Below are 20,325 nucleotides of genomic sequence, written 5' to 3'. Positions count from 1 at the left end.
AGTTATTGTTAAATCATTTACCATGTGGGACATGAGCCACTTACCAAAATCTGCACCCCCAGCTTATGCACTTTCTGAGACTTAAGTCATATGATTCTGAATAAGTAATTGATAATGCTTGCAAATTTGGTGTTCAGGGTAGGCTGAAAGCAAAATTTGATTGAGAAATGTAGGGTGATTTGTAAATTGGTTTGAAGGGCAGAATATCCATCGGTATCCAGGTATCCATAGAAAGAAAAGTTGGGATGTATCTAACACTGAGAGTCCCCCAAGGGTTCACCATAATTTATATGATTATTACAGAGGTGTTCTGAAATGCACACATGTTAAACAATCACATTTTTCACTGCCTGCTTTAGTTTGAGTACAAAAACACTTGTTCAGGTAAACACCGAAACCACTCAGGTTAGGCAACGGACTCGAAACTGTGATTGGAAAATAATAACAATTCTCCAACAGATATCCTCTCTGGGGTTGCATCCATAGATCTAAATCTGCTGAATCCTCGAGATGGAAAGACCCTCCTGTTCAGGTGGGTGTCAGTGATTGCCAAATGTTCAAATAATGATAGAGGCATACTTTATTTATGATCAAGCTGACTGTGGTGAAAACATAATTTTTTTTCCTCATGTCCATTACATTTCTCCAACAAATAATCGAGGCCTTCCTGTAAGTGTATTGCACACGTCCTCTGAGTGTGCACAAGCAGGCTGTTTGTATTGTCAGTTGAGTTTAGCTGGACCAGCATGAAACAGTTAGGAAAAAATGTCAATCAATTCGCTAAATATCTGACAGATACAGTACAATAAAACCTCAGTCAAAAATTATTGCTAAGAAGGACATTTGCATCTCGGTCTCTTGCTACCGAAAGTATTTCTATTCATGTTAACAGACATTGGCATTTGCACACGCAAGCACAATGGCCACACCAACAAGTCTGAAGAGCTCTCAGTGCAGAGCTGTCCAAAGGCCTGTCTGTGTGAGCCAAATGTATGCAGCTCAAATCAAAGTGATGTTGCACACAGTAATCTTTCTCTATTAAGGATGTCACTTTTTGCAATCTTTTTGCAATTGCAGCCTAATATCCTTTACCACTCCACTGCTGGATTGGTGAGCCTCTGTAAGCACACATACACACATGCAATCAGTGTTTCGTCACACACATGCACAGTGTGTAGGTATCCTGCTGAAGAAGTCAGTCATGTGTATCTTTCAGATAGAGGCTGAGAAAGCCCTTGATTAGGACAGGAAGTCATGTGTGTAAAATTCACACTTTTTCTTGCCACTACTGTGTGTAGTCAGTAGTTAGTGTACTCAGTCAGTGTGTGTCAGTGTGTGTCTGTGTGTAGTCCCGACTTCTATAGAGATCATAATTAACTGACGTAAGGGTAAATAGTAATATAAAATTAATTACACGCTTACACTGAATTCCTTTGTACCTTTTTAAACTCAACTTAGGTCTCATTTCGATGTAATATAATTAGATTCAGGGCTGTTTTGGAAATGAAACGCCCTGCCTCTACAATGAAAAGCAAATTATTTACACTTGGTTTGTTTCTGATGATAATATTCAAAATGGGAGACCCAATGGTCTTGTGAACTCGAGATAAAAGTGCCTATTGTCAAATTCAACTAATCTTCCTCAGGTGAATTTACATCCTTTTTTTCTTTACCTGATTTAACTTAATTTACTCCGAAAAACCTGATAGTTCCACCAAATGCCTGCTGAAGCAGACTAGAACCTGATAATTTTATTAAGGAGACTTTTATCCCCCTTATATTTTAAGCTTGTATCAAAATGCGTCATGTACGTGTTTATATACAGAAATTTTTATACAAATATATTATATGAAATGTAACCATCAGTGCTGTTGAACTTGATGATTATTGGAGATTTTTAAAGGTAGATGAAGCAATAAAGATGGAAAAACAAGCCTTTCCATGTGAGAAAAAAAAAAACATTATACAAGACACAACATGTCAGCTCTGTGGCTGAATTATCACATTATGCGCCATGGAGATGGTTGTCACTGAAGAAATTGGTGTCTTTTTTTTTTTTTTTTCATTCAGTGATGGATTATTTCATGAAAATGAAAATAGTTTAACTGGAGAAGCTGCTGCACTTGATCTGAGGGGCCAACAGCCATGCGACATTAACAAACCAACTGAAACATTATTTGAGACTGGTAACATTTTTATATCAGTCCCCAAAATTGTTTATGTAGTATTATGTCATCTGGATAGAATCATAAGATAATACGTCTATGATCCACTGTAAAGTTTCTTTTTATTTACAGGACTGTCTCAGAAAATTTGAATATTGTGATAAAGTTCCTTATCTTCTGTAATGCAATTAAAAAAACAAAAATTACTTTTTCATGATATTCTAATATTTTGAGATATAAAATATAAGCCATAATCACCAATATTAAAATAATGAAAGGCTTGCAATATTTCAGTTGATTTGTGATGAATCCAGAATGTATGACATTTTTGTTTTTGTAATCGCATTACAGAAGATAAAGAACTTAATCACAATATTCTAATTTTCTGAGACAGTCCTGTATATCTCTGATGGGCTGTGTTTTTGTCACACAATCAGTTCACCACCTTGGAAAAAAATGCTCAAATTGAGTGGTTTCAATTTCATTATCAAAGTTATGGATGTTATACGAAAGATGACAGGTCCTGTAAGCTCCTGACCTTTCATTTTATTTATTTATATGATTGTTTCTCGCAAGCAAGTGATTTATCACAGTGGTATCTGGTGTCGTCATAGTGCTCTCAGAATTAACCAATGAAAAATATCCTAACTAAAACCAAGCACAATCACAATAATTTACATCTAGAGCTAATTAGCTAATAATTTCTTCTACAAACAGGAGACTAGATCAGATTAAGAGCATTCAACTAAAATTTGACTACCTCATATTATCAAAAAAAAAACTGTATTTATATTATTATTCTCCGTGTTGTGTAAATGTTTTAACATTGGTTTTACACCACTTTCGATGCATTCTTAATTATGTTAGTACCATTCATAAATGCAGAAAAGTAGGCGTCCTTGGTAGAAGAACAAAGGGTCATCATGAATTTGGTTTAAGATTCCACTCCCTATTATGTTTAGTGACCAGAGGTTGTACCATCAAATCAACTTGTGTATCTAACGCACTGCTGAAAGAACTAGGTATACTAGTGTATGAAGGTGCAAAGCTTTTTTTTTTTCACCCAAAAAACTGTGATGAGGAAGTCAAATCATGTGCTTCTTTGGTAACAATGGAGTGCTCTGGTCTCTTTGCGCTTCATGTCAAATAGTTAAAAACAACCACTGAGAACGCACTTTGGTGCCACACTGCCTGGTGTATAAATAAAGTCGGTATTCATGGACCCTCATCACAACGCCACATCACCTGGTTGCACCTGGATGGTGCAAAACATAGCTCACCCACATGTAATAATCTGCTATACATCTATTGTTATTGTCCAAAGTCCATAGGGAGCATTAAATTTAAAATATTTCTGTACGTCACCACAGGTTCCCTAATACCTTTAGTTTGAATGTGCTTGAGTTTACACTACAAACCCATGAAAACATTAGAGGGGTAAAAAGGTAAGTGTTTCCTAAATGTAGATGGAGTGCTCTGAATTCAGGTCTCCAATATTCAGTCCTCTTCTCTTTCTTCTTCCTTCTTTCCTTTTCTTCTCTTTTCTCTCTCGCCCCTTCTCTCGCAATTGTGTCCCTCGCCTCTGGCAAATGGGAATCATTTGTTTGTGTGAACTTCCCATAACCCGCAGCGCGTGAGACACTTATCATTCAGAGTGGCGCTCCTTCGCCCTGAGTTGCAATACCTCTTCTTCTCTTCTCTTCTCTTCTCTTCTCTTCTCTTCTCTTCTCTTCTCTTCTCTTCTCTTCTCTTCTCTTCTCTTCTCCTCTATCTGTTTTAGCTGACTCTCATCATGGTTTATCACAAACGAGGCCCCATTATTCTCTATTCTTTCTTTCCCCTTCCAGATAGTCCCAGATATCCCGTGTTTCCTGCAACAATTTTGCCACTTTCTCTCCTTCCTTGCTCTCTCACTCCAATCTCATTCCCCCATGTAATCTCAGGGTACACAGGACTATTTTCATTACGGAACTACTCATCTTATCATCCACCCTGTCATCTCCTTTGTCTCCTGTCCTTTTTATATTCCTTTATTCTAACAAGTCTGCATCTCAAAAGCCATCAGTGGTCCACCCCTTTTCATTTCCCTAATGTACCCCACCATATATGCAGACACATATCAACGCATGCACATGCACATGCACATGCACAGAAACACATATTCCTTTGCCTTGTGGTAACCCCTAATTTCATTCCCTTAACCTGGTCCCTATCATCATGATGTACAGCATACATCCTACCTTCCTGCAACAGTAAATCCCCATGTCTGTGTCTGTGTGTGTGTGTGTGTGTGTGTGTGTGTGTGTGTGTGTGTGTGTGTGTGTGTGTGTGTGTGTGTGTGTGTGTGTGTGTGTGTGTGTGTGTGTGTGTGTGTGTGCGCGAGTGTGCATGTGTGTGTAAAGATGCTGGAAAAATGATCACATAAAGACAGAAAGAACCAAACATACAAGCTGTCGCTAAGAGCCAAGGTTGACCCTAACTCTCATCTTTGTTTTAATCTCTTGGTTACATGAGCTCCACTTTGGAAATTAAGATTTTGACATATTTTATGGCTCTTCATGGGTGCTTCAAGATAATAAGAAACCATGCATGCACATGCATATGACATAAACACATAAATACATAAACACAGACAAACAAATACACACACTGCTGGGATGAGACACAGGGTGGATCTGGAGGGGTTTTAAATTCATTCTAAAGTCGAAGGGACTGTCCTGTTAAAAGAGGAAAAATCAGATTTTGTTGAAGACAGAGGGGAATTATGGGTAAATGTTGTAGTGAGAAGTGATAGTCTGCACACTTGGGTAATCTGAGATCTCTGACAGTTTCCATTCATTTCTGTAGGGAAGTGTAGAGCCGTTTTTGACTGATCTTTGATCTTTTTTGTGGTCCTTTTCTTTTTTACTAAATAACCACAAATGTTTACATTTATTTAAAATCATAATAAAGCATTAAATGTTTTAATAACTTGATCATTATAAGTGTGATTACTGGCACATACAGTGGCCTGCGCTCCTGCTCTAAAACATCTGAGTAACAACTGACAGATTTCTCAGAAGTCTAAATATCATTTTAAGTAAATTGTCATGCTTTAAATGATACACATAGAGTTAGTTAGAAGATGACGCTCAAGGCTTCAAATGCAATTGAAGACATGTTTTGGTTAATTTAATTTTAACATTTCTTTAATATGGCTTGAGAAGGCCAAAGTACATTGATAACAGCCATTAAGGGCAGCTTGTACATGAGGAACCGCAGACCTGCACTGTCATCTAGTGGTAGAAAAAGGCTGGCCAGGGAGACGGTTCGGTGGATGCTACCTGATAACCATTGAAGAAAATCTTCTTTGGTAGAAACACGGTTGGCAATCTCCGAATCCAAAGTTACTCATTTTAACAAGAGTTTTTTTTTTTCAAATTATTTTGCTAAGGGAAATCATAAGAAAATCATAAGAAAATGCTAGTTAATAACCCTGATATCTTGAGAATACTTGTCAATTTATTCAGCTTTTCTGTGCACTCTTTTTTAAACAATATTCATATATTGACCTTTCTAGCCTCTGGTATTATATTCAACACATTCAAACTTTTAAAAATATAATACAACACATGATCTTAATGTACATTCGTAGATAATTGCTAATAATTGAAAACTTCTGTCTAAATGGACAAACACAGGTAGAAAACTGCAAAATGTATTTTATGAATTAATATTCCTGTCCAGTTTTTTCTCTCCCATCAGTCTATCTCGTCATCAGGTGGAGCAAGCATCATGCTGGGGTGTAATAGTGTACCGTCAGTGTGGGCTGCAGCGAGGTGTGAGGAGGAGAGCTCAGATGAGATATGTGACTGGAATGCTAACACACAGTTTTATCTGAGGAAAAAGAGACGGGGCCCCCACATCTCCACACTATATACCTTTGATTAAAGTACCATGGGCACACACATACATCCAAAAACACACATACAGTATCACTCACATGCACAAGCACACATACAAAAATTGCAAGTAGGGGCACACACGAAGTATATGTGCACACTCTACAATTGAGGGTGTTGTTGTTTTGACCCTAAGCCAGGTAGCTTGTCCATTATGGAGTTGATAGAAGGATTTGGCCATGTTGATTCTAGACAGAATCATCTCCTTTGCCATAAATAACCTGAGTGTTTCTCCGAGTCACACAAATGTACAGAGAATAAGAGCTCTCGGCTTTATCCTTTACTACACACATAAACACACACACAAGCATACGTACCTTGACTTTATGAGTGTAGGAGAATGGTTATGAACTCAGTCATAGATTTTAAAATACTGTTTGTCCATTTCCTCTCTGTTGGAGCTTGGATATCTGTTATATATATTGCATCTTTGGTTTTGAGGTTACTGTGATGGTGTAGATGAACAGCAGCATCCAACAGTGAGGTGTCAATATGTTTACAATATGCTTTGGATACAAACTGCCCCTGACCAATGGAATTGTGAGGGACAATGATGACATTCATGAAGGAAATAATGGACGAACCATACCCAGTATTATTACATGTGGAGAAACAATTCTAATATACATTTGTGTCAAAGTATTATTTATTGCCCATTTCTTTATATTATTCCTTTCAGGATGAAATTTAAAAAATGCATTTTTCCATTTTTTTCAGCAATATCAACAGAGATGATTTGCTGTGGCCTCGGTAATATAAGGAATGTCATTCCTTCCATCATACTTGTTATTTACTCTTTCTATTTATATTGAAATAAGGACACACAACATGTAGGGTGGATTGTCCATATATGGTTGCCTCTTAAAAATAATCACCCAAGTCATTTTTTCAAGTTTTTCAGAAAACTCAAAAAAATGAGCCTTATGTTGAATAATGGGTTGATTTAGGCAAAAAAAAGACAACTATATATTTTTGTCAAAAAATGACTTGGGCAATCATCTTAAGAGGATGATAATAGACTTATTGTAGTTTTGCATTTGACAGCAAGAGAGTGCTATGACATTGCATCACACAGCAATGCACCTGTATGTTTATGTTTATTTGTTTTTGGTCTTTTAATGAAATACTCCAAAATTAGTCCAAGGCTTATGCTAATCAGTTAATAGCTAATAAGCTAATGAGAATTTTTAAAGAACAGTCACAGTTGATTAATCTATTTTAAATCATTTAAATTAATGTCAAAAACCAAGGCTATCTATTAATTTAAGTATAGTGAACTTTAGAGTTATATAATTAATCAACATTCCTTCACAGTATTTATCACAAGGTTTTTATATCATCTACATTATTAATAAATTATATCTTTACAGTCCCATGAAACAAAAGCTGAATGGTTTAGAATCATACTGGCTGAATTTTATGCCCAATGTTGATTTAGTGTTTACAGTGTTTACGGTCTAAACGGTTTATTTCTAGTTTACATTTCAAAAAATGTATTGTTCTTTAAACTTTTTTTAATCACAATTGAATGTCAACATTCATTAAACTCATTAATAAAGGTCTTTTTACATATTAGTTAATTTGATATTTGACATTCTGGACAATGATATGTATTTTTTGCTTTTGTAACTCACACAGATTAGATTTTAAATTCCACTTTTACAGATAATCAGAATTACTATATACATCTTAACTATAATATCCAGTATACACTCATATATCATGTACATACAATATATATGCCGTCCAATGTTGTTTTTCAAATTTATCAAGCATTGCAGCATAATACTTATATTACAACCTACCAAGATGGTCAAGAACAGCTTGCTGTGTAAATAATATTCAATGATAAATATTCAATAATAGACTGTTTCATAAATTAGTGTATACTATGTTGAATATATATATATACTTCTCTCTTTTGCAAAATATTATTATATTAGAAAAAAAAAAAGTGTTGAAACTAAAATTGTCAGACATACAACTCAAAATGGGGATACGGTTAAGCAATGATAGACATACTGAATGTGGATTTCAGTTATCGTTTCTTTACAATGACAGCGCAGAGGAGATGATCCAATCTCAACTTCTGAGGGAGTCAGTCCGTCTGTGAGGAGGGAGAAGGACTGCCTGAAGGACAAAGAGGCTGAGGAAACTGTTTGTACATGTCTTGGTTTGGACCTTGCAGAGGGGATGGAATGGGAGTGTCTGGAGAGGCTGCAGGAAGAGAGGAGGGGGAACAAAGACATGTCAGGTATTGACATATTTAGATTAACAAAATAATAAAGACTCCGATACAAAAAAGTATCCAAAATGACTCTATAGAATTGTTACAACATTTTACAGTGAGTCCAAAACAGCTCCCAGTCTTAATCAGTCTAGTTTGGTACCATTAGGTGCTGTAATATTACCATGCACATTTATATTTTCAAATGGAAATATATATTATCAGCAATCAAGATCAGTTCTACTAAATGCTATGGTTTTATAATTTTCTTTCAACTGCAGTGTCCATTTTATCTAAGTTAATGGAAATACATCTCTCATTTATCTATATTACATTTCTTGCAAGGAAAAATGTTTGCTTATTAAAATGAAATTTTACTTTTTTATATGACTCGTTATATGACATTACTATGACTTTACATTCTATTGTGTGTGTCTGTTGCGTGCCCACATGTGTGTTTGCATGCGTGCACATGTATGCATGTGTATCACTGCTTTTTGGATAAATTAATAGTTGTTTTACCTATCTGTGAGGGGTGATCATGGGACATGGTGCTGATGACCAGAGTGTGTCCAGTGACAGGGTCCTGGGCCAGCTGTGTGTGTACCGGATGGTGCAGATGTGGAGGTTCTGATGTTAAGCCTGATCACAACACAAACACACTTTTGTTAGTGAGTCCCACTCTAAATGCTGCAACATTCAATTGCAATAATGTGGTGAATTTTATGAATAACGACAAAAAAGTTTCTGAATAAGAAAAAAAACATCTGTAAAGTGTAATACTGTGCAGTAACAGCACCACTTGGAAAATTCACTTCAGTTCCATTATAGGAGACAAAAGTTCCATCATCGGAGAGAAAAGGTAGACATCTCTGGGGCTTATGTCCCCCAATATTCCAATACTTATATCAAAATGATCAAGGTGGATATAGATTACTACAGGCCAGAGAATCAAGATTATTTCAATGACTTTTTTTAGGTTTATATTTTTTAACAATGGCTAAAAAATACAGATTAATTGACAATGGTTTCATTTTATTTCTATTAGGAAAATTCAATGTTATATAATTAGATATAACAAAATAAAATAATAAAACAGATTTATGAGAATTGAGTTCTGTGTCAAACAGTTATGACAGATTTTTTTTTTTTTTTTTTCTGAAGCATCCAGACATCCATCATAAAAGTGCACTTTTGCAATCCTCTGAAGGTCAACTTAATTTTCTTCTTACAGATTTAAAGAAAGTGGCACAGGCCAAGTCCCACCTCCCAGCAGCATCTCTTGCAGCAGGTTGTCGATCTTAGCCAGTCCACAGAGCTTAATGAACTGCAGTTGCTCGATCATTTGCCAGGTGATGCTCTGCAGGGTCGGCAGCAGGAGTAAGAGCTCTCCAAAGCGACCCCTAGAGTCATACTGACGGTCATTAATGTAGTCTTCCAGACTCATTTGGATCTGCAAACACATCACAAAACAACACATCGTTGTCATTGGTATAAATTGAATATTTGCTTGTGATACTGGCTTCAAAACGTGAAGAAAGACAAAGTAGATAACATTATTATAAGGAAAATACGTGATAAAATGAATGATTTCTTTTGTCGTAAAATGTATCAATCCTAAGACAAGGGTCAAAAAATACTACCTGCTGTCGCATGGCCTTGATCTTCGGTGGTTCCCGCAGTGACTTTGCATCTAGATTGGAAGCCCAAGTGTGGGTGTGATGAATGAATTGATGGTGGATATGGTAAGGGAGGGAGGAATGAAGGGAAGAGTTGAAATAAACAAAATGATTCAAGATGGAATGCAGAATATGAGTCAACTTGAAAGAGTGATTATGTTCAACCCAAGATGTGAAAGGCAAAAGGGGATTTTGTATGAGGGAGGAAAAGGGAGGACAGTGAATATGAAATAAGAGAAGCGATTCTGGCCTCTCCAAATGTAACCAATACATGGATGAGGAAAACATGAGTCCAATGGATCTGAACATGTAAGTAACAGAAAAAGTTTAGTTTTTTTTTGTTGTTTTTTTTTTTGTCTTATTTTTGGCTACATATGATATTTATTTTCATCTTTACATTGGTGTTATACCCTTTTGGAAGTTTGTTTGTGTTGTAATAATAATAATACAGCTTTTTGATGCCAGTGTTTTTCACCATATGGACTTTTAGTGAATTTAGCCACTGAATGAAATAATCATTCGCCACAGAACACCTCCACCAACAAAACATAACAAGATAAGGATATCTATGGTTGTAAGACATTTTAAAGATAATGTTAACATGTTAAACTTCAATCTTTTTTTAATATAATACTGTTCCCATTCTCTGACAAAGGTTTGTGTAACTATTTCAAACTATGTCAAACAGACAAGATTCTTGTTTACGTAAGGTGGATGTTGTAATCGCTTCTTCTATTGGTACTATGGTGTGGATACTAACAACATCCACAAATATTAATAACTACATTTAACAAACACCCGGAACAATGAAATTAACTAAAAGCTCAATTTTATAATTACCCGGATCAAAGAAGACAATCGCTTTTAGTGCTGCATACTCGTTGTCATCTATTTGAATATCCTGGAAGGGCTGAACTAGCTCATCAAGCACTCGGTTCGCTGCCCGGCAGATCTCTGCTTCTGGAGTGTTCCTGTGAATCACACAGCCATTACCTGCAGACACAGAGTATCAGTCAGAGGCCGGGGAGTTGGAGTATGTTTGTCACTCTATGCTTACATGAAAGGTTAAGTGGAATAGTTTGTCACTTTTATCCTTGAAATCAAAGTGAAATGAGCATAACAGACTTTGACAAGGTTTCTAACTATAATTAATGATTAGTCTTTATGTAAGGAAGATCCTAAGAAGTGTGTGAAAAACAAGTGCAGACACTTGAAGTCACAAAGAAAAGAAACCTTCAGTTAATCATTGACAGCAAACAAAACACTTAATCAGTGTTTTCACCAGGTGATTGCACCACATATAAATGAGATGCAATTCTATCAGTGAGTTCCTACCCAAAAGCAAGGCGTCCTTGAATGGCATTGACCTTTTGGCGACCCCAAGCAAGAGGTGCTCACCCGCATGAGCCCGTAGCAGGCTCACCTGGTAACAAACAACACGCACAGTTGAACAGAGTACGCACATAGTTCAACAATAAACCGAAATTAATCACAGGTGATCAGTATGTCTCTGGATGCTCTTTTAAAAAAACAGCTGACATAAAAGTAAGGAAGTTCAAGTAGGGGACATGTCATAGCCAGTTTTTGTCAGAATACCAGACACACCCACACAAGTGACTACTTTCTATTTGTTTTCACATTTGCATGGCACAAAGGACTTTGATTTGACAGAATCCAAAAAGTATGAAGCAATACACTGACAGGGCTTCCCCATCACAAAGTACCTGGTCATCCAGCGCTAGTTCTCCGAAGGAAGGTATGTATTTGGCCCATTCAACCAACACAAGTAACTGTTGTCTCATAGAGTCACATACATCCCCAACTGTGGCAGATTTCTGCTTGCTTATGTCTACTACTACAACTGGAGTTATGATCTGGAGCCAAAAAGAAAAAGAAAAATGTTGTTTATATTTTATTAAACTTCTATTTGGTAATCTGAAATCCAAAAATAATAAGTGAGAATGTCACCTGTTGAGACAGTGATTCTGCTTGAGCCAAAATTGTGATGGGGGGCAGGTCTTGGGAGTCTGGAATACTTCTTCGAGAACTAATACGATCTCTCTCGTTCTGCACAGCTAATAATAAGAGAGATTAAATACGTATGTCAGAAACAACAGCAGAAATTCAAACTGTAACTACATAAACAGGGGAAATCCACCCCTGCCTTTAAATAACAACTAATCTACATTGGACGGTGAGCATATCCAGCATACAATATGATGACAGCAGACACTTGGGTGGTTAATATTTAGGAGAACAGTCATACAGACTGGCATAAGCTGGGGGAGTCAAACGTTAACCAGTTCTAATCCAGAACAACATGTTTGAATAACACATGATTGGGTGTCATAAAACCTTGTGCCAAGGTTATTCCCCTCATAAAAGCATGCAAGTTTGCATTCAAACGATTTCAACCAGGAATTAGCTTTACTTTTGTCATTACCAGTTGTCTAGAGCTAATCCTTTGTCTCATTGGCAAAAAATAAAATTAACAATACCAAAAGAACAATTGGAGATTCCAGAGCTTTGCAAATTCCCTTGATTTTCTTAATGCATTCCCCAATATGTACAACAATTTTGTCTGACAGCGTAACAGGTGCATTATTGGGGCACTCTACAAGTCACCAGTAGCCCAAGTTACCTTCTTTTTTCATGCCAGCTCTGAAGCATTTGTTGAGTCTGCAGAAACGACACTGGTTTCGCTTATCTTTATCGACAGTGCATTGTCTACTGAACCTGTAAGAACATTCAGTAGTGTAGTTTAACATGATATGAATGATATGATAACAACGTGCACCATAACATCAATTCATGTGCTATTAAATGACAACTACGCAGAAAAGCTATCTGCAAAAATTCCTTTACAGGTGTAAATGTTGTGTTGTACGTATTTTCAAGCACATTTATCAAATACTTTGTAAAAGGGATGCTTATATGTTCCTGTTTCGATCACTGAAAATATACTGGCTCTTTATTATTCCTCCATATCATGTATACATGTGTAATGGAGTTATTGGTTGGTGCTTTATTGTACTTGCTCTAATTTCTTTCAGTCAAACCTCATTGTTTCTGTACCTGCAGGTATAAATATGGCTCTTGCGAATGGAGCGTCTGAAGAAACCCTTGCATCCATCACAGCTGGAGGCACCATAATGTTTCCCTGTGGCTTTGTCCCCACAGATGGCACAATTACTGTTGACTCCGTCTGGACCAGGTATGCTAGGCTCTGTTGGCATGCTCTCTGAAGCACAAAAATACACACAGATCTGTTAGCCAACCATTCGCCTCACGATATTATCAAAACCAGCTTTTTTAGAACTTCTTCATTGTTATAGCGTTTATCAAATTCTGATGGTGCTTTTTATTGTCAAAAAATGATACATTGTCAGTGAAATATAGTATGAGCCGCGATATCCATGCTCTTCAGATATTCATCTCAGTGGGGTGATAGGTCATACAATGTAGTTTACCAGGATGTGTTTTTGATCAAATGAAAATCTGATACAGATTCTTCCAAATGTTAAATCTCTGTCCTAATGCCAAACTGGCAACAGTAGCTGGGAGTTTTTCCTATCCCATGCGGGTTTCGCTCGGATTTCACAGCAAAGTACTAAATGGAAGCTTTATCTGAAACACAATCTTATTTAAATTATGAAGAATTAAGAATTTAAAAGGCACTAAGGGAAAGGTTAGATTGAAATTATGCTGTCTCTTCTAATAGTCCTCCATGACATGTATTGCAATATGTGACTGATGTTTGCTTGGCATTTCTCTAACTGTAAAAACATTTGTATACACAGCATATAAATATTGTAATCCTCACAGGAAAAAATAGTGGATGACAGTTCAATCACAAGGCTTGTTGGTATCTTATCATTAACATCATCTCACATAATCTCTCATAATCATCATGATCATTATCATCAGGGGAGCCAATCTGTCTCTATAATCAAAACTCTAATCATCATCATCAGCTAAATATCCCCTGCTCTGTTAACACCCACCAAATAGAGTATCACATGAAGATAACAAGTGCACATAAAATGTCATTTATGCTTTCATATTACCCTCCTCTTGTATGCAACTTTCTGTCTCTCTCGCCATATCTGTCAATATCCGACTATTTACTCAGATGTCAAAAATAATGAGTTCCTAACCCCATCATGTAAAATGTAGTTGTTTTCATATGCTCACCATGTATGGTTACCCTATGAAACAATACTATAAACATCATAGTAATGAGATACACAGGCATACAGCACCTGTCCAAGTCAATATGAGTCACTGAAATTGGTTGGTCTCCCTTTTTACAATCATTTATGTCTATCAGAAAATATGAGAAATATCAGTATTCTCATACTAATCTACACAGAATGAATACTAATACTCAAAAGAGAAACTTTATTAAACATGTTTCTCCTGAAACTAAATATATGAGAGAATTGTCACAAATTCTTTTCAAAAGCATCAATCGGTCATCTTATACCCAAAGAAAATGCAGTCCTTAAATGAGTGAGTATTCAAGTGCAAAACGTATAGGTTCAGGTTAATACTCTTTTTATTTTAGACACAATTTTAAATGGCTGGAACTGGACACCTAATCTCAAACTATTTCTAAAGTAATCATACAGATACATTATCAATGTACTGATTATGACATAAAACATTATGGTTATAGCTGTCTTTCTTCAATAAATAATATAATACAGTGAGGTATGCAAATCAATCAAGTTCAAAAACATAAGCAGCTCTAATCAAGTGGTCAAAAATTCCTCTAAAACCCTCTAGGTATCTGGACTCTGAATGCAATGAAAATGAGAAAAAAAACATGTAATCTACAACTGGCTCAACTGATGCTCCACTACCTACATGTTCAATTTTGCAATGGCTGGAATGACAATGTATACCAGAAACAGACTTCTTTTTTCCAGCCGTCATCACTTCCATCGTTAGGTTATTTTATTTTTCTTAATTATTTTTCCCCACATCTCTATGTGGTGTTTAAAAATTGGTGGTTCAATATTGATTTTGAAAGACAAGCTTTAAGAAATGTTACCAAGTTTGGTAGGGTCATTAATAGGATTTATGGGATTTTCACTGGATTATTAAGCCAATTTTTCTCCTGTAACTCCAGTCGTTCCCAAGTCCAAGTCCATTTTCCAAATTAATCTAGAAAGGCAACTTCATACGTCTTCATAACATTCACAGCAAAAGTGGGGTCATTACCAGCGGGTTTTCACACTTGGGTGCCTTCAAGGCCTTTACCACTAATCTGTTCAGTGGCCAGCACATAACACTAAGGTTGGACTGAGCACATTTTCAAATATGAATATGTGTAATTGTGGGAATCTGATCAGATTACAAATGATGGCAATGCTTTTCAACCAGCTTTTCTTCATGGATAGTCAAAAAGTTTAAGCTGTTGACAGTTAATTGCTTCAGATATCATCACACATTTTTTTATTATCTAAAAAAAATACTGGGAAGAGTGTCAGTTCACAATAATGAAAACTAAACAAGAGAGGTCTTGAAACAGACATATTTGACTTAATGCTGTGTATAATATGCATCATATGCAACTCTAGCTTTGAGCTTCAAACTATGTGTTCATGAGCATGTGTGTCTCAGCTTTGTTTCCTGTGTGGCTGGGTGTATTTGTACACACTTACCTCCTCCATAGAGAACTTCTGCAGTGTCAAAGCCCAGTGTGCTGAATGAGGGATCCAGACATTCACTGTAATTGGCTACTTCCATATCTAATAGAGACTTACTCTGAGGTATAGGCAGATACTTCATTCCTGATTTGTCTTCACACCTCTTCTCATCTGTAAGTACTGATCTTTTTCCTCACTTAGCAGTCTCATCTAATCCTTACAGACAGTTCCAGAGAGATCCCAAGTATAAAAGGTCTATTTTCCCATCTGATTGGGCAGGGGACAAGGAGAAGGGAGGAGCTATGACTAAGACTTCTCACCTTATTGTACGTGGCTTATCTGTTCTCCTATCTCCAACTTATTTCATTTTATTGTTTTTTAAAAGTGAGGCACATGTCTGATTCAGGACCACAACTTGCATTTTGTGTGGGTGATGCAAGAAGATGCATGAATATATGTGTCCATGTGAGTGTGTATGTCCTTCCTAGGATCCCTAATCTAATCAATTGGGCAATAATGGCACCACCCCCTCAGCAGATATAATCTATGAAGACACACACTGAGGGGGAAAACACTGATAACTCCCATTAAGTCTTCCTCAGAACACCTCGTGGGCTTACATCCAATCCTTTCATAAAACTTTATTTCTTAATGTGTCTGATGCTATAAACATTCAAAGTAGGTTAACCACACTGACTACCCTCAAGTCAAGACACAATTTTCCCTCATTCTTTTTTGGGTTCATTTACAAACAATTTAAATAGCACCAAGTGCCAGCATTAAAGTGAGACAAGTGACAGGAATAATAGTTTTAATAGTAGAGGGAATATCGCTTTTCTTTTTCCCTTTAGGATCAATATATTGTGCAAAATGAGGGGAAATATAAATGTTACTTAAGAAGCACCATGTATTAAAGCATTAATTCTCGCATATCAGGAGTTTTAGAAGTAGCGGCTGGACCTAGAATTCAAAAAGTGTTTTCCCTGAGCTCCCTCCTCTTTTTAACCAGGAATGCAGTGAACACTCTCGCCATAGAGAAGTAACAATGTCCCAATCGAACCCTTTTTACACCATGAATTGCACTAAATCTAAACATGTTGTTTAAAGGTAATCAGTTTGTGGCATTGTGTTGTTGAGGACTGTAAATGATAAGAGGCAGTAATATGAGATAATTGATTTCCTGTGGTACAAATGAGGAAAGCGATGAGAAAAGTATCTACATGACATGAACAGGATTGATTTTATCAGCGTCAAAATCAGAACCCACATTTTTTATCACCTAGTGGAGGTGAAGGTACAGAGCAAACCCTGTCCCAGCATTTCGGATCATCCGAGAGACTGAAATAATGCTTAGAGAGACATACAATAGAGGGTGAAAAAACAGACATGATAGAAAGTTTATATTTACAACTAGGCAGTGGGGTCAGTCTTCCTGACTCATCAGGTTTGTAGAGCCAAGGAGAACTTAACACCATGTTCACACCTAACAAACTGAGATGACCTGTTTCAGAGAAGGGAAGCAGTTGGAGCTGAATCCAACATAATTAAAAAACCTTCTGAAATAAGGTTTGAAAGTGGAACTCAAGCTTGTACAGTACATATAAAGATAGAAGTATCGGTATGCGGTATTTCTGTGTTTTGTTATGAAAAATACATTTTAGCATGCCAAAACATCGAAAAATAAAACATAAAGGCCTGTCGTATTTTTTCACTTTGATGGCATGATCATATTTTGTTCATCAAAAAATATGATTAAATAAATAGAAAAATAGCGATTTTCCCCTGTGCTATTTTATTTTCTAAAAACTAACTGAAAAAGGATATAGTTTCACGCATTGCATATACAGTTTTAAATATTGCCGAGTCACTGCGATTCAGGATGTTTGAAAGTCATGATTTGGGGACTTACAGGAACACTTGATGTCTTGTTCGGTGAAAGAGCTAAGTAGGACATTACTCAGAATACCTATTTCCACTTAGCAACCACAAGCTGTTTGTGGCCATAAAACCCATAGTTGATAGGCTTTCTCTGTGTGAACAGGTTATAATACTGTCAACTGTTTTAAGTTATAATTTTTTAACAGTGGCACACGATTCAATCCAATTGAGTTTGACTGTTACATCTTTAAATAAAAAAGAATAATATGAATTGTTTAATTTTATGCACATAGTAGCTATATAATGGTGAAATGCCATGAATAATGGATGTCTTTGGTTCATGTAATCTATTATGATTGGAATTTAAGGATTTCATGGTCTCATTCCATTTAGGGAAAATTGGATGTAATATGTTTTACCATGGCTTTTGTACTTGTGTAAGATGTGAAGTTTATCAAATGTATGCGAGTTCATATTTTTCTAATTCTTCGTTTTGAATCAGACAATAAGTATTACAGCGTTTACAATACTACACCATCAGAAAACAAAATTTAACGAATTCTCATGGATTTTACATTTGCAAAATGTGCAAAAATCAGTAAATTTGTACAATCGGGTGCCCTTTAAAGTAACAGCTTAATGTCTATCCAGTTTGAATCAGGAGCTAAGAAACTATTTGAATAGAATTAGAATTCCACAAAACAGTAATTTGTCATCATGTTTTTCCCCCCTTGGATATCAAAAACATATTCTGAAGCTGATTCTGATTCTGATGTTGAGATTGAAAGTAGCTTTTCTGATGTGTTGCCTGTCATAGATGTCAAGCTCATGGATATATCCTGAAAAATAACATGAGGATATTAATATTTTATTTGGTTTTGTCCACTGGTGAGACGCCCAAAGATAAAGCCTAGAGACTGAATTAATGATGTCATCAACCTCAATTTGTCCTGCTAATATCCGCACATTTTGTTTGGCTGTTTTTTTTTTTTAGAAATAAAAAAGGAGAAATTTGAGCACAGTGATATATCAGAGATTATGGCTACTCAGTCATGAAAATCACAACTTTCTGGGCACCAATGTGGTTATTATCAGAGAAAAGAAAGATCAAAAATAGAAGTAAAAATTGATTTCAATTTATTCTTGTGCACATTCAACAAGTATATCATGCTGTTTTTTCCTCAAACCAGAATATTATATTGTGGCAAACTGGGGTATTGCTGCAATATATTGTTTCACAACAGACATTTTTTATTTGTCATAGAAGGAAATGAAAGGGTAGAACAACAAATGACATAACAATAAGTTTGTCAGCAAAATATTCTTGTGAATAGAGAGGCACAACAGTAAAGCCCCGAGAACACAAAAACCCAAGTGGAATGGATTTATTAATTTTATAGATTTTACTTTTCCTTTGATGACACATTAACATGTGTGCTGTCGAAATGCTTTGTTAACTCTCACCACTGTAGTTCTGTTGGGCTCTTCCTGGTACAGCTTATTTCCCCATGCATAATACAAATGTGTTATCACATGAGCTTTACGGCACAGCATGCGTGACAATGTGAGATTAATCTTATCTACACTCACAAAAGTGTCTGCGGACCAAGAGGTGAGGATAATATTCTATTAAAGGGACTTGATAAAATACATGATATTAGGAGGCAGACTTAAGTACAATCTCATAGCCTCTGATTAGAGTAAGTAAGCCACTTGGTTACACGATGTTGCACAGAAGTGTGGGCATAGCGTTCACCACTATGTTACCACCAAAACACAGAAATCATGTGATTAAGCAAAACATATTTCTGAACAGACCCTTAAGTAGAAAGTATTTACAGAAAAGCTGCACTTCCTCTGCAAAGCCAGAAATATACACCGGGGAGAGCGAAGCATCCCACCAGCCCGTGTTCGTATCTTACAATTCAACTTGTGCTTTTAAAAGGGCGGGTTTCACTTACCTGTCTTTTTGTTTCTATCTGGGATGTGCATTTATCCAGCTTATCCAATGGACTTTGGCAAGAGCAGCCCTCTGACTGAAATGAAAATCAGTGACACTGAGAATGGAAATATAGTGAAATTGTTCATCAAAAGTGGAGCTTGAAAGACCCGAGTAGCCTATAATTCATAGAGCGACACAATGAATGGCGCCACCATAGCCCTGTCATTAGATCGATTTACTAAACAAACTCAAAGTAGGGTGGGGATGTTAAACAGTAACCCAGTGCCATAAAACCAAAAGCAAAAGGATAACCAGGTTTGGGTGAGTTAGTGTGCATGTGTGAAATTCAACCAGGTTTCTCACACCACCTCAGAAGGGAACAGAGCTCAGGTATATGAGGAAATGTTTCCCAACACAATGTTAAAAAAAGCAACATTTTTGGACTTTTATTTCTTTTGTGTCAAGCTGACATTTTCATTTTTGTGCAAATAATATCAGGGATAAAAACAAAACTAAACAGCAACATTTTCCAAAAAGCTTTGTAATGTTACCACCAAGAAATAAAATAGAAAGATCATCAAGCTTGATGTATTTGATATTGAAATATCTGCATTTTTACATGTTGCAACTCCATCAAGCTGCTGTGAAAATTAGAGAACTTGTCAAACATGAACATAATAACATCTAAACAAAGATGGTTAGCATAATAACAACTCAATGAAAATGAGAAATAAATATTGATTTTTCTTCCAATTTGCAAAATAGGTCTTTACTAGAGATAAATATAACAACTTGAAATATAGATCTGGTGACAACATTCAAACCTTATCTGATTGAGA

The 20,325-nt window shown here is 36.2% G+C and overlaps 1 protein-coding gene and 1 long non-coding RNA gene across 3 annotated transcripts; one reads left to right on the top strand and one right to left on the bottom strand.

Annotated features, from left to right (window-relative positions):
* Window positions 1-4,716: 4,716 nt before the first annotated feature.
* hnf4g (hepatocyte nuclear factor 4, gamma) lies at window positions 4,717-19,662 on the bottom strand. 2 transcript variants are annotated; one of them, XM_086151373.1, is made up of 11 exons: window positions 19,506-19,662; window positions 13,088-13,253; window positions 12,654-12,748; window positions 11,981-12,087; window positions 11,737-11,886; window positions 11,348-11,435; window positions 10,853-11,005; window positions 9,977-10,026; window positions 9,600-9,786; window positions 8,856-8,975; window positions 4,717-8,323 (listed from the first exon to the last, which is right to left on the bottom strand). In XM_086151373.1, exons 1-11 carry the CDS (start codon window positions 19,534-19,536, stop codon window positions 8,205-8,207), a joined length of 1,266 nt encoding a protein of 421 aa, XP_086007499.1. In that variant the 5' UTR covers window positions 19,537-19,662; the 3' UTR covers window positions 4,717-8,204. The 2 variants fall into 2 exon arrangements, with proteins under 2 accessions (XP_086007499.1, XP_086007498.1); XM_086151372.1 differs by lacking the exon at window positions 19,506-19,662 and adding an exon at window positions 15,682-15,845.
* Window positions 8,329-9,589, top strand: LOC147232088 (uncharacterized). The gene is made up of 3 exons (XR_015106537.1): window positions 8,329-8,360; window positions 8,910-9,004; window positions 9,568-9,589. It is a non-coding gene; the product is annotated as an uncharacterized LOC147232088 (long non-coding RNA).
* Window positions 19,663-20,325: the final 663 nt, after the last annotated feature.

This window comes from Fistularia commersonii, chromosome 8, assembly GCF_037954325.1.
Source record: "Fistularia commersonii isolate RoL2024-O1a breed Wild chromosome 8, RoL_Fcom_v1.0, whole genome shotgun sequence".
Lineage (NCBI taxonomy): Eukaryota > Metazoa > Chordata > Actinopteri > Syngnathiformes > Fistulariidae > Fistularia > Fistularia commersonii.
Note: the sequence above shows the minus strand (reverse complement) of the source record. Positions and strands in the feature narration are given on the sequence as shown.

What these genes read in the sequence shown, in the direction of transcription:
- hnf4g (XM_086151372.1), bottom strand. Translation starts at nt 15,808, where the DNA reads ATGAAGTATCTGCCTATACCTCAGAGTAAGTCTCTATTAGATATGGAA. An exon ending in AGCCATATTTATACCTGCAG is followed by an intron (nt 12,749 to 13,087) that starts GTACAGAAACAA and finishes ATGTTCTTACAG; the next exon opens with GTTCAGTAGACAATGCACTG. An exon ending in AGCTGGCATGAAAAAAGAAG is followed by an intron (nt 12,088 to 12,653) that starts GTAACTTGGGCT and finishes TCTTATTATTAG; the next exon opens with CTGTGCAGAACGAGAGAGAT.